Source organism: Vanderwaltozyma polyspora, genomic scaffold, assembly GCF_000150035.1.
Source record: "Vanderwaltozyma polyspora DSM 70294 KpolScaffold1036 genomic scaffold, whole genome shotgun sequence".
Taxonomy (NCBI): domain Eukaryota; kingdom Fungi; phylum Ascomycota; class Saccharomycetes; order Saccharomycetales; family Saccharomycetaceae; genus Vanderwaltozyma; species Vanderwaltozyma polyspora.
In genome coordinates, this window is record NW_001834692.1 from 106,096 (window position 1) to 120,890 (window position 14,795).

General features: G+C 30.9%; 5 protein-coding genes across 5 annotated transcripts; 3 read left to right on the forward strand and 2 right to left on the reverse strand.

Annotated features, from left to right (window-relative positions):
- Positions 1–1,135: 1,135 nt before the first annotated feature.
- Positions 1,136–2,011, reverse strand: RER2 (ditrans,polycis-polyprenyl diphosphate synthase; the record flags this gene model as incomplete). The annotated part of the gene is made up of 1 exon (XM_001647105.1): positions 1,136–2,011. The coding sequence occupies one exon, from the start codon at positions 2,009–2,011 to the stop codon at positions 1,136–1,138; it is 876 nt and encodes a 291-aa protein (XP_001647155.1).
- Positions 2,012–4,509: 2,498 nt separating this feature from the next.
- Positions 4,510–5,925, forward strand: COQ1 (trans-hexaprenyltranstransferase; the record flags this gene model as incomplete). The annotated part of the gene is made up of 1 exon (XM_001647106.1): positions 4,510–5,925. One exon carries the CDS (start codon positions 4,510–4,512, stop codon positions 5,923–5,925), a length of 1,416 nt encoding a protein of 471 aa, XP_001647156.1.
- Positions 5,926–7,245: 1,320 nt separating this feature from the next.
- Positions 7,246–7,920, forward strand: Kpol_1036p42 (resistance to Congo red protein; the record flags this gene model as incomplete). The annotated part of the gene is made up of 1 exon (XM_001647107.1): positions 7,246–7,920. One exon carries the CDS (start codon positions 7,246–7,248, stop codon positions 7,918–7,920), a length of 675 nt encoding a protein of 224 aa, XP_001647157.1.
- A 1,365-nt stretch (positions 7,921–9,285) lies between these two features.
- On the forward strand, positions 9,286–10,668 carry RAD57 (putative DNA-dependent ATPase RAD57; the record flags this gene model as incomplete). Its single annotated transcript, XM_001647108.1, has 1 exon — positions 9,286–10,668. The coding sequence occupies one exon, from the start codon at positions 9,286–9,288 to the stop codon at positions 10,666–10,668; it is 1,383 nt and encodes a 460-aa protein (XP_001647158.1).
- A 230-nt stretch (positions 10,669–10,898) lies between these two features.
- Positions 10,899–13,058, reverse strand: DSF2 (Dsf2p; the record flags this gene model as incomplete). The annotated part of the gene is made up of 1 exon (XM_001647109.1): positions 10,899–13,058. One exon carries the CDS (start codon positions 13,056–13,058, stop codon positions 10,899–10,901), a length of 2,160 nt encoding a protein of 719 aa, XP_001647159.1.
- Between the last annotated feature and the right edge of the window lie 1,737 nt (positions 13,059–14,795).

Below are 14,795 nucleotides of genomic sequence, written 5' to 3' on the forward strand. Positions count from 1 at the left end.
CTAAATGCATGTTCCCTTTTAGTCTATTCTTTTTCCCATTACTATTTTGCTTGGCTCTAAAAATAAATATAGTTTAATTGAGGTTTTTACTTTTTTGGACAGTCTCTTCTTAAACCACTCACGATTGAATATCGAGTAGTTGTCAGTAAAGTGCAATGATAAGCTACCATTTATTTCTGAAAGATTAAAAATTCTTGGAGGGATTTTTTGGTATGCTAGGTTTGGCTTATTGCTACTGGTGATAGGCGGAAAAATACATTAACCCACAAAATAATAATTACTATTCGATTGATTAGTCTTTTTCAGATAATTTCAAGCTGAAGAAATCTTGTGAAATAAATAGAGTCACATTATTATTATTATTATTATTATTATTATTATTTTTGAACCCTTTACATAAATGGTTTCACCTCAGATTCGGTACACTCACATATGTTTACAGAAGATTTGTCGAAGTGTCGCAATATACAATCAAATTAGACTATAATATTCTTTGGCATAATATGACGCATTTTTTAGTGTTGCTAAAAATAATCTATATTTTGAAATAATGATACTTGGTCTTTGTGTATCAGCTACCATTCTGGGCCTAACTTTGTTATCTTGTCAGGTTTATATTGGCAGACGCATTCATTATCAGTAAAAAGACTCCGATAGTTGTCAAATGATCAACCTGTCGTGATTTAAATAGAAAAATCTTGGAAATGACATTAAATAATAGGTATCTCGATTTTAGAGGTTGTAGAAAGAGGGCATTTGGTGTAAATAGTGAATTTCGATAATATATGTTTTTATTATCGAAAATTTGGTATAGTGGTTTGATGGTTATGATTAATTTGAAATCAAAATAAATGCATAAGTTAAATTATTGGCTACAAATGGGCAAAAAGGTGAGGCATAAGGTTATAAAAGTGTTATATTATACAATCAATTCGATTTAGTCTATAATTTCATGTATTACTATATATTTTTAAAATAATCAGTAAAAAGAAATAAATCATTGATTTAAAATGCAAATTTTGTAAATAATATTACTGTCACTATTAACTTTTATAAGGTTCGCATGTCTATCTATATATATACATTAACGTGTCTTCGTGCATTCTGTTAACATATATATGTTTTGTTTTACCTATTAATTCTTTTTTTTATTTAATACTTGATTATTGTCATCCTTTACACCATTAGTTTCATTTAATTCACCGTCATACTCCTCGCCGGTTTTACTACCTACGTTAGTAAATGACTTGTTAAATACGAATTTCAATAGAATCCATCCCATTCTAATAGGGCCGAATTCTGGCCACAAACAATCCAATAATTCTATTGTAACATCATGGTTAATCACTTGCCATAACATGAAATCACTCAGTCTTGTGACACCGCTAGTTCTCACTAATAAGTCCAATGGAGGTAAACCACTAGTGTATAGATTTGAATCGAGTAATTTTTCATTAATTTCATTACCTGATAAATTTTGTGATAAAACAGTTTTAACTGAATGGAATATTTCTTCTCTGCCTGTATATGGGAAACAGATGTTTAACGTGGCTCTATTATTATTTTTTGTGATTTCAGTTGCTAATTCTATATCTTTTAGGACATCAGTTGGTAATAGAGACAAATCACCTATCACTCTAACTCTTATACCATATTTTTCTGCTAAGTCGCCATGTTCTGTAATTTGCCTTATTCTATCGCTAGCTAATTTCATTAGATGATCTACTTCTTTTGAACTTCTTTTAAAATTTTCTATTGAGAATGCGAATACAGTTGTAATTTCTACACCTGATTCGTAACATAATTCTAAAATCTTACTCATACTTAAGAATCCAGCTTCGTGTCCCTCTTTTATTTCTATATCTTTTTTTTTAGCATACCTTCTATTACCATCCATGACGAAACCTACATGTTTTGGAACACAGTTTGAAGTTCTAATTGTCTTTGAAAACAAATTCTTGAGGAATATCATAGGCATTGAAGTGTCTGAACTGGAATTGTAGTTATTCATTGTGATCAAAAAGGGTTAGTAGAGAGAATTGGAAATTGAAATGCAATAGAACAATATGTGTAAGTGTTAGCTATAACCTTTTTCTTTGGGATTCCTTTTATTCAATAAAAGAAAGAAAAGGATTTTACTAGTATAAATATAATTTTTGAAGCAAATGCAATAATATTGGATTTCGATTAATTAATTAAATAATTAATTAATTCAAAAAGATTAAAATATTAAAAAATTAAAAAAAAAAAAATGAAGAAGGAAAACCAATGTAGTGTAATATAATTAATTCTATAAGAATAAATTGATGATGGTGATAATAAAGGGTATATTATAAATAGATGTTGAATGCAATTTAGTTACTTTTCACTTTGTAAAATATAAATTGTATATTTCAATTTCTAAATTTTTTTATCTTAACGAATTAGTATTTTCGATATTCTAAGCTTTTTTCAATTTTTCTTGATGGCTAAAAAATAGTGTTAGTATTATATTAATAATGCTAAAAAAAAAAAGTCAGATGAAGATCAAAAAAATGACAGTAACAAGTGGGAATAAGTGGTAGGAACAGTAGTAGAGGTGAGATTATATGTGGATACAGATATGTATGTATATATATATATATGTGTATGTGTGTATGTGTGTATGTGTTTTACGAGTGTATATAAAATGAAAAAACTTGTGATATAAATAAATAAAATGTAGTGCAAGAGCAGACCTATCTGCGATGGGGGAAAGGCAAGAACTCGAACGTCAATAGTGTTTGTTTCAATGGCGTACCCTTATTTTCGAACAAAATAAAATAGTATTCGATGTTTCATAAATCGAGAGTTTGCCTAAGACAAACAGAACACACTACACAATATAGAATGTACAAGACAAGACAACTTGAAAAGAGATTCTGAAAATGGTTACTTGTTCCTCTTTTCTTGTCAGTTCATAGGCAGAATCAGTTTCTCTGTACTGACGACGACAAACGTTAAGAGAGAGAGAGAAAAGTCGAAAGATGAAAAAAAATCATATCAAAGTGCAACTGCAACTGCAACTGCAACGTAACATATTTCGTTCATTTGAAGTGAAGTGGATTGAGGTGGATTGGATTGAATTGGCTTTGGGCTGATTTTGGTATTTTGGGAAGGTTAGTGCTGATGTGTAAATGTTCATATGTGTATGTATGACGTGTAACACGATAAGATATGTGCTGTGTCTCTTGTGTCTGTTTGTAGACATACAGCTAAACCCCGTCTGATTGTGGACGTTGCGGGTAACACAACACACTACGTATAGGGGAGCGGAGCGTAGGGGAGTCACCGTTAGCTCTGGTGTTTCTTTGCACGACAGCACCTTGCCAGTTTGGGGACTAGCTTTCCACTTCTTCCCCTTAGTACAAAATGATAAATTCACCGCCTAATCTTATTTGAGATTAGGTTCCTCTTTTACCCCTCTGCTTTCGATCGCATATTAACTCTTGCACTATAACGTTTGGTTGGTTGGTGGCTAGTCTGTAGCATAGTTCCCAACCTTCCACACCTCTCTGTACCGATCCTCCATCACTATCACCACCCACTTCGTATAGTATGATATGATATGATATGATATGATATACGCATACAAAATTGCATGAATATCCATAGCATATTCACCCCATCGCCTATGCTCTACACCTCCCCAGGGGAAAGCAGGGGTCTCTCCCCCATCATTTGGAACTGTCAACCATTTCTGCAACTACAACTACAACTACATCCTGGGCAAGCCCAGAAACCCAGGATTCTAAAATCAAGAAATAGATCAGGTAGTGTTGGATCTAAGGGACACCGACAACCCACCATAGGTTTTATGACTGTAACTCAATTCAATTCTAAAATAATTTGTAATTTATGGCCTGATTTGCTGACTTGCTTGCTACCTCAGATCAGACAAGAGACTATTCTAAAAAAAGCTGAAAATTGCAGCTTAAGAAGCCATTCAGAAAATTTAAACCATCAATTTAAAAATAAAGTTAAAAAAAAATAATAATAATAATAATAATAATAATAATAATAATAATAATAATAAGACTTAAAAAAGTAAAAAGTGAAAAGTGAAAAGTGAAAAGTATCTAGATATATACACATCTCTTCTCATCAGTTCAACATAATTTAGTCAATTTTATAAGGGATTAAGTGAATTATTACTTACACATTATAAATATTTACCAATTATTCTATATCAAAGTTTTCAATACTTTAGCAAGTCATCAGAAAAGAGAATTGAATTTTATTTTTATTTTTTTTTTTGGTATCTTTGATTAACTAACTGAATTGACTTATTGATTGATTGTACTTACCATTCATCTTTGTTTTATTTGCATTGGTAGTGAAAGCTATATTCTTTAATATCTCTGGTCTTTATCATTGTCATATACCACTACAATATTTATCGAATTACTCTTACTGTGTGAGTTTAACCAAGTAGAAAGAAGCAAAAATAAGAAAGAAAGATACAGGTAAAAGATTAATATTATTGTTAATATGTTGAGACCAAATCCTTCTCTATATTCAAAAATAACTCACTTAAAATGCCATCGTTACAAATCTTCATTTGCATCGGCAATTGCTGCTGCAAGTAAATTGGTAACTCCAAAAATCATGTTAAGAAACCCAATTTCATTGGTTTCAAATGAAATGAATAATTTAGCAAAACATGTAATGGGTTTGATTAGTTCAGGACATCCAACTTTGAATAGAGTCACTAGTTACTATTTCGAAGCTGAAGGCAAAAAAGTTCGTCCTTTATTGGTTTTGTTAATTTCAAAAGCCTTATCAACTATACCAATTAATGAAAGAAATAATTTAAAAATAGATAAATCAGATATTCCAGATGACCCAGTTTATTCACAACCACCACAATTAACTATTTTAGAAAATCCTTTGTCAAATATCTCCCCTTTACATATCTTACATGGTATAAAACCATTAAATCCTTTAACTAAAGGTCCTGAACCGATTCCTGAAGCTTCATTCGATAATGATAACGGCATCTTACCAAAACAAAGAAGACTTGCAGAGATCGTTGAAATGATACATACAGCATCTTTATTGCATGATGATGTGATTGATCATTCAGAAACAAGAAGAGGTAGGCCAAGCGGTAATAAAGCATTCACAAATAAAATGGCTGTTTTAGCCGGTGATTTTTTATTAGGTAGAGCAACCGTCTCTATATCAAGGTTAAGAAATCCAGAAGTAGTTGAATTAATGTCAAATAGTATAGCAAATTTAGTTGAAGGTGAATTCATGCAATTGAAAAATACCGCCGTTGATAATAATTTAAATACAATTGACGAAGGAAGAAAAGAATTACCTCCTTCTATAGGGAAATTTACAAATGACCTTCATGATTATCGTGTACCAATTAATGATAACTTACTCACAAGTAAAGATGCGATGATAAATACTGCATTCGAATACTATCTACATAAAACCTACTTGAAAACTGCATCTTTAATTTCGATGGCATGTAGAAGTTCTGCTATTTTATCTGGTGCTAGTCCTGAAGTAGTTGATTCATGTTATGAATATGGTAAGAACCTTGGTATTTGCTTCCAATTAGTAGATGATATGTTAGATTTTACTGTCTCATCCGAAAATTTAGGTAAGCCAGCAAGAGCTGACTTAAAATTGGGTATTGCTACCGCTCCAGTCTTATACGCTTGGAGAGAAGACCCATCTTTAACCGAGTTAATTTTAAGAAATTTCACACAACCAGGAGATGTTGAAGCTGCTACTAAGTCTGTCATTCAACATAACGGTGTTCAAAAGACAAAAGAGTTAGCGGAAAAGTATAGAGATGCTGCATTGGCTAATTTAAGAAGTTCATTCCCTGAATCTGATGCTAGATCTGCATTGGAATTCTTAACTAATACTATTTTGTCAAGAAGAAAGTAGTGATTATAAACAAAATTGCTTCTTATCTTTTTTCTTACCTTTAAATTCTTTTCGAAATTTCATGGAGAAATAATTCTGGTATTACTATTTAATCTACCTATATTATACACAAAAGAGCAAATTGCCATTAAGATTAATCTAGAATATTTTGTTTGTGCAATTTCTAAAGGATTCGGTTTAAAAATTGATGGGAAACTATTATTAGCATGCAACGTACATGATTTTTTTTGCATTTGGCCTATAGAATAAAGCAAGTATACTTAAAAGCAATTTGAAGTTTGGCTTATTGGAACTCGATTACTCGTACATATAACATATAACATATCTTAGTTAAAATTAATTGGTTGGTTTTCCAGTCATGTCTGAGATATAAATAATTGTAAATAGCTTAAAAAATAAACACAAATATTAGTATTATTAAAGAAATATGAGTTAGTATATTATCAGTGATTGAAGTTAAATACTGTGACAATTTAGAAAGATAGGCATTACTTTAGACATACTTTTTAGGTAGCTGATTAATAGAAATGGTTTTGACGAAAAACTGTTTACCAGAAGTAGAATAATTATATGAACTAAATCTACTATGATAAAACATGACTTAGTTGAAAAAACAAATGAAATGATTATCTTCCTATAACTTTTATATAACTTTATTAAATATATAATTGGTAAATTTGAACTTTTAGTGTGTTACATTTGTGACGTTCAATAATTTTGAATACTTTTTGCACTGTTGTTCTACTTAAAATGATGAAAGTTGTTATAATGATTCACATTTGTGAATATTTTATGCTTTTCTTTTGTCGAATTGATTAATATCAATGATTCAATTATGATTACAATTGGTTTAACATGAGGCTACCTTCGATAATGTATTATAGGTTGTGACTTTTACAATCAATCGGCCTATTTTTTTTTAATTCAATTACGTCATATGGCTTATACATACGTTGATGTCTCTTTTCGTTCTGCAGCTGTTTCTTAAAAATTAATTGTGTCTAAGCCGTGAAAGGGCTAGATAATTCTATTATTATAAATTAAACAAGACTACATCATCTCCTGTTACTTTAATTGAATTATAACTTTTACTATGTTTAAGGTATTAATCATGGTAATATAATTAACTTATCTTAGAGAATGTATCAACTCCTTAAAGTAATACTTACTTAAGGATATAAATTCGACGATATTTGTTATTACTGATAGCTTTTAAAAGAGATTAATTTGATAAGGTTCCATAAAAAAAATTATTATTAGTAAGAATTTGAGTATATCAAAACATCTTCCTAATACATTTGCTTATATAAGAAGGAGTTCATGAGTCCCATTAACCATTCAAATGGTTGTTTAGGTGTTTTGGATAAGAGGGATACAGTATGGTATGGCTGGGGTGACGGTTCTGGTTGGGAATGGGGTAGATGGATTCTATTTGCTTTATTCGGTTTAGCCTTAATTGTATTCTTAATCAGTACATTATTAATAAATAGAAGAAGATCTCAAACAGGGAGGGCTCCTATAAGAGGTACAGCTTGGTTAACCCCTCCAACTTATAGACAATCACAAAGAGAATACAATGGTAATTCAGGGAGAGTTGTTGAGGATTTTGTCCCAACTTATACAGAGAAGGCTAATACTGAAGATTTAGGCCATTTTAATCAGCGTGGTGAGTTTATACCGAATGAAGAAGCAGAATATGTGGCCCCTCCTGTCTTGGATTCTGAAATGAACAGACAACCTATGAATGGCCATGATCAGTCAATTCCTGTTCCACCGCCTGCTGTTGTTCATGATGGGGATTCTTCAGAATTTGATTTTGATAGACAATTTAGAAGAGATACAACATTTACTACAGCAAGCAATTCAATTACAAATAATAATTTGAATCATATCGATTCAGAACCATCGGATCCGAGTTCATCTGGAGGTTTAGCCTTTTCAGTGGCTACGAGCAGTGGAAAATTGTCTGCGACAGAAAAGGTACATGAAACATGATGAAATTTGATTGTTAAAAAGTATAGACAGTTTAGAAACGCATTTATTTCCATTATACCCAATTTATCTTTCAATCTCCTTTCCCTTTCCCTTTCCCTTTCCCTTTCCCTTTCCCTTTCCCTTTCCCTTTCCCTTTCCCTTTCCCTTTCCCTCAAACTTCTATTTTAGTTCTTATTATTACGGATTTATTTTAATGAAATTTCAAATCTAGATTATGCCCCCATATGATATTCACTATCTAATTTTTATGTTGTCTAAATCAGTATGACTACAAACTAACATTGTGTTAGTAGAAAACCAAGCGATTGTGGTTGACTCTGTATAATTATATATATATATTAATTAATTATGTTAATTACTCCTCTAAAAAGATATAGATATTACCAACTAACAATAATAATAATTACTATATTCAGTATATACTTAAAATATAATGCCATTACCATAAATCAATTTTAATTTAACAATAAAATCAGAGGAAATTTATATTTTGTTTTGAAATGTTATATTTTTATTCTTTACTTAGGCCAGTAAGTTGCTCCAACTACAAAAATTGCTTTCAAAATATTAATATTTCTCTATTTCTATTCTATTATAATCCTTTTTGATATTCTCATAAAATAGCTCACTTTTAGATAATGTTATCCATATCTAATAGTAAAACAGGTTGTAGAAATGATATTACTATCATATAAACATAGTATCACTGTCACTCAGGAAGTAATATTATGGATAAAACTAATGCCGTAATCATCATTGGAGAAAATGCGACTGCTTAAATAAAAACATATTTAATCATTAACGTTAATTATGAAATGATACAGTAATAATTATGAGTAATATCGGTAGATCCATATTTTTAAGCATAATATATATATATATATTCTATGTCGTTTTTACCTCTAATTGAAAAGAAAAAATTCTGGAGACAGATCCAATTGGTTGTAATAAATATATAAAACATCACCATTATAATATTTCAATTCGATGTTATACGCTATTAGTCTGGAATCCATTTCAAACAAATCATAACCTTTTTAATGATAAACTTCACTAGCTAATAATGCATACTGACATCTTGAAGTTCACCATATGAATTTACCCTTCCTTGCGTAATGCAAAAATGTTAAAACAAACATTAAAGATTTGGCGTTTAATACATAAGGCATCTAATCATAAAATGCTTTTAAATACGATCTGAAAATAGGAATGGCTATTAATAATTGGTCAAATATCTTCTTCAAGTTCTCATAGGGAAACTGGTATTTCAAACAGATATATTCGATAGAAGAAGAACCGGGAATTTGTTTACTAATGCTTACAGTAAACAATTCGACGATACTACAATTTGGCTGAATATATCTAATGGACCTGTACGATGAGCTGCCAAAGAGTGAATTGTTAGATACGCTTGAATTTTCACTGCTTTTAGAGGCTGCAATACAATATAATGTTTCCTTAGTAGAGTTTATTTCATTGAATGCCAGAGATTTGGCAAGGCTACTAAGAAGATCAATCAATGAAGTAGCAAAGTTCCAAAGATTGTTAATCTTGGAGTTAGAAGCTCAATTCAATAAAAAATCTCAACCAGTTTTGCTGCCAAAGTCGCAAGCTCCTGAACTGTTTAGTACAGGAGATTTAGGATTAGATGAAGCATTAGGAGGAGGTATATACACACAATGTATTACTGAGATTTATGGTGAAAGTTCAACTGGGAAATCTCAATTGGCAATGTTGTTATCATTATGTGTTCAATTACCTAAATCTTTAGGAGGACTTGAAGGGAAATCAGTATATATAACCACTGAAGGTGACCTTCCAACTGAAAGATTAGAAGGAATTATAAATTCGAATGAAACATTTTCTTCTAATGGTGTTTCTCAAGAGAAAATATTTACAGTTAGTTGCAATGATTTAATCAACCAAGAACATATTCTTGATGTTCAATTACCAGTTTTGTTAGATAACAGTAAAGGTTCAATTAAAGCTATAATCATAGATTCAATATCACATCATTTGAGAGTAGAGCTTCAGAGTACTTCATATAAAGAATCTCAGGAAAATAGGCACTATATTGATATATTAGCTGAGAAGTTATTGCTCTTAGCCAAGAAATATAATGTTGCTGTTATAGTAACAAACCAAATTAGTGACAAACCGCTAGTAAAACTTTCAGAACCTATGCAACAAGATCTATTAGACTATGAATACCAACTTGGTTGGATCGTGGGATGGAAAGATTCAAGCATTTTATATAGGCAAAGATATAACGAACCCACCTTATCATCTCAGAATGAGATTACTGAGACAGCAATATTATCCGATGACGAAGACTATCAGCTAGTGGAGAAAGAAATGAAAAAACTAATAAAGGCAGAAGAGAAGAAGTTTTGGTCACACGCTGATGGTCAAAATAACAAAGAAGATACAAAAGATTCAAAAGCAAATGTAAAGGATAGACCTAAAATTGAAATTTCTTCAAATTCTGGACACAAAAGAAAAGTCGATTCTCGTATTCCTAACTTAGGACTATCATGGTCCAATCATATATCAACTCGACTTTTGCTGAAGAAAATGTATAAGGCCTCACCAATGGTCAGAAGAGGTGAGATGCATTTGTATAAAGGGAATGACACATCTGCATTTTGGCAAGTGAAGAGAGCAATGAAAGTCGTTTTTTCAACATTTGCACCTGATAGTGAAGTATCCTACATGATTACAAGCAGAGGAATTGAGTCAGTTCAATAACGAGAAACATTACCAATTTCTATATATTTATGGTTTCTTGGCATTTTTGAATAGAAACAAGGAAATTGAGTAGATAAAAAAATGGAGTCCTTATTTAGTATTACATACACAATTAAATAACTACTGATATAATGAAATAAAAAATATTTAATTAAAATGAAATTTGATATTAATTAGATTTTGTTGTTTTGAATGCAAAGTATTTTAAAATTGGATTGAATTCTGTCAGGCTAAATTCGTTTGTATTTATCCCTGTGAATCCATTCCGAACCTATTAGATTGGCTCCTCTTTTTTCTGCAAGACGGAACCAAGATGCTGCTCTTTTAATATCCTTCTCATGGAAGTCTGAATGTTTTGACCAAATTGTACCGCTTAGACACATCGAGTCAATATGACCCAATGATCCTGCTTTTTCTAGATATTTTAAGCCCTTTAATTCGTCTTGTTGTGGAACCCCATATCCTTTTAGATATGAAATGCCGCATTCATATAATGCTGGAACTAGAGGTTCAGCCACCTCAGTGGGTATAGATGATCCATTTTCTAGTTCAAATGGATCTATTGTAAGTTTAAATATTTCATCATTTTCAGACTGAATGCCCGCAGCTTCTCTAATGTAATGAAATGAGGCTTTATAATTTTTCGCTGTACCATAACCATTCCTTAATGCCAAGCCATATAATAAAAATGCAGTTTTGTTTCCTGTCAAACAGGCCAATCTAAGTTTTTCAGTAGACTCTATAATTTTACCTTTTTGTCTCATTTGGATTGCCTTCTCTATATTATTTCCTTGAAAGTCGAAATATTCTTCAATGTCATTAGAAGAGTCCAAGGTTGGCTCTGATTTTAATATTGGCGTCTTGAACTCCAAGCCAGGATCGTTTTCATATGAGTTCTTTGGAGTTATAAATGAATAAGAAGTTTCCTTTACAGAACTTCCCAAAGAGAGCCTTCTTTCCTCAACATTTGTCATGGTATGACTGCTCTGAACTCTCTGGGCAGGCTCCGAATAATAATTCGATTTAGCATAAGATATATCTGAAACTGATCGTATATGGCCCATTGTCTTCTTTCTAGAAGGCTCTACATTATTATTGCCATATCCCACCTCTCTAGTATAACTCTCATGGCGTATGGGTGAGTTACGTTTTTTTTCGATATATAGTGTATCTGTAGTATGCAATTGATCTGGCGAGTTCCTTTTTACATTGGTGAAATAGCTTTCTTCATTAGCTGCGTGTAATGAAGTCTTACTTGATCTTGGTGACCTGAATAGATTCCTTAATGAAAAGGAAGATTTCTTTTTATGAGTCTTGTGTGATGGAATTGGATTAGTTAGATCCCCTAAAGAGCTCGAACTATCGATTATTTTTACAACAGGTGTTGCAGGAGAGGGTGTCATTATTGTATCTGAAGTAGATTGACCCTTAAAAGCAGGACCATATAGAGACAAATCACTATCAAAGGAGGAATTAGTGCTTGGTTTTGATAATGTTTCTCTAAATGAGTTATTGGAGTTATTCGAATTAATACTTCTTTGATTTCTTTCCAATGACGATTTTTGATTACTCGAGTTCTGATTTTTAAAAAGACCATGTGTGTTAGGATGCTTCTTATCTGCTGTATAATCTTCATTTTGGTGACCACTATCGTGGTATATGCCAATGTTATGATTATTATTTCCTTTATGATACAACGGATTTCTAAACCTATATTTTTCAAAATTTACCATATTTTTTCTATGTTTATTAATATCATGATGCTTGTCTGATTCAACTAATTTTTCATTATTTGAAACTTGTTTAATCTTAGAATTTTCATATCTGATGTTTCTATATGGATGGATTCTATCTTGATTAATAACTCTATTTGGTAAGTTTTGAATATTATTTAAAAAATCTTCATGATCACTATCTTCTTCCACAAAATAAGAGTATCTTGATTTTGAGGAAAAATGCTGTTGTACATTTCCAGAGGATTTATTATTTCGAAGACTAAGACTTTTATCATTAAAACTAGGTTCAGTATTCATTGTTGGCACAGTTCTCGAAGATACGTTGTTTCTATTTCTTAACGATGGGAATCCTGACGCAGGAACAGATATGAGTTTTTCTTTATCTTGTAATTCATTTAATTGTTTTTTCTTTTCTTCCTCTTCTAATAAAGCTTGTTGTAATAATTTTTCGTCCTCTGAGGTTAAATCTAGTTTATCCAATAATCTATCTGTTGTTAAAATTGTTTCAAAAGAAACCGAGCTATCGTTTGCGCTCTTGTAGAATACATTGGAAGGATCATTCTGTTGATATTTAGTTTCATTATATTGATTAGATATATTTCCTTGATTCCTAAGACTATCTAAGGGAGAAGGTCTTTTGTCATAGAAAGACATAAGTATTTAATATGACGAGTATATATTTTAACTTTGATTAAAATAATTAAATTAAATGGCCAACAATTTGAAAAAACACTCCACAGTTCAGTTCTTCTTTTATTGGTTTCCAAAATATTTCAATTTCCGATCTTAATCTTAATCTTAATCTTATTCTTAATCTTAATCTTAATCTTAATCTAAAGAAGAACCAAAGAATAAATAAATATTTTGATTCAAATGTAATAAGAATTGATTTCTGGAGATCTAAAAATGAAAATGCAAATAGATATAATGATTAAAAAGATTTAGTATCTAATAATCAATGCTTTATTTCCCTATTGAGGCTGGAATCACACTAGTTTGGATCTATTTCGCTGTTTTAAAATCGAGAATCCTTTAAAACAATTAATAAGAATGAATCAGCAAATTCCCTTTCAAAATATATCAATATATTCCAACAGTGTCTATATATTTACTATCAAACTTAACAAAAGGATATCAAACTTGTGCAAAATTATAATAAAGATAATGACAACAGTACAGGACCCGACTCGACCTGATCAGACCCAACTGGAAGAATATCAGAAAGATCTAGTTATTAGAAAGATCTAGTTATCAAAAACTAGTGGTTCCTGATCACTATATCCTAATAAATAATACAAAAAAATGCTATATAGAAATAATTTCTATTCATAGAAACTTATTTTCGAAATCGAAATCGAAATCTAATTCGAACTCGAACTCGAACTCGATTTCGAATTCAACCATTTAATCCACTTTGTTAAATTTTAAGGTTAAGAAGTACAGCAGTTTTAGATTTAAATTTAGAATTTAATCAAATGGTTACACAAGAGATGAAATTTCAGAATAAGAAAGGGAGGACCAGTACTTACTACCATGACCTTAGTGAATGGAAAAACATGCAAACTTAGGAATGACTGGGGAACGCTACAGCTCTGTTTGAAACTTTTACTCTTAGTGTTACTTTTATTTTAGCTGTTGCTTTTGCATAGCTATTTCCAAGATATTATGCTACTTCAGTTTACTTAAGCTTCAGCGAGGTTAAGGTTTAGCTTAGCTATCACTTAAATTGCTGGGTCTTCATAATTCAAATTGCTTGTTACATATATATAACACTTCCATATGTCTCAACTTCTCTTGACCTTGTTAACTGGGATTTTGGATTGAGGGTGAGATGCTGTATGTTACACTGTGTTGGAATGGTAAATTGGAAAAGGAAAAAGAAAACGAAAACGAAAATTATGTATGTAATAGGTAAAGTTTCGTTCATTATAATACGATTGATACTCTTGATTTCTTTTGATTATCATGGAATCGATCCAATGAATGTAGTTGTAAAATGCTAGCGAGAAGCCTTAGAGGAACGCATGCAGAATTACAACTAATATAATTTCTGAAACCTGTAATATAATATAGACAAAATTCTTATGTACAGAAGACCATCTCTGAGTTGTTGAATGCGGCGACAAGTCAGTCTTTTACTTTAAAAATGCGGTACAAGTAATAATATGATGTCATTTTTCTATGCAATGGCAAAGAAATTAATTTCTCCAAAGTGGTTAATGCTATGCTCTCGAATTAAATGCAAAACCAGAATAAACAAACCTACGGTCTATCTGTCTATCTTACAGCTATCAGTCATTATGTATTTAGGTTTATATATTTAATTGGCATTATCTTTTATTTTTATATGCTTTAACTTGTATATCAGTTATTACACAATTTATGGAACGT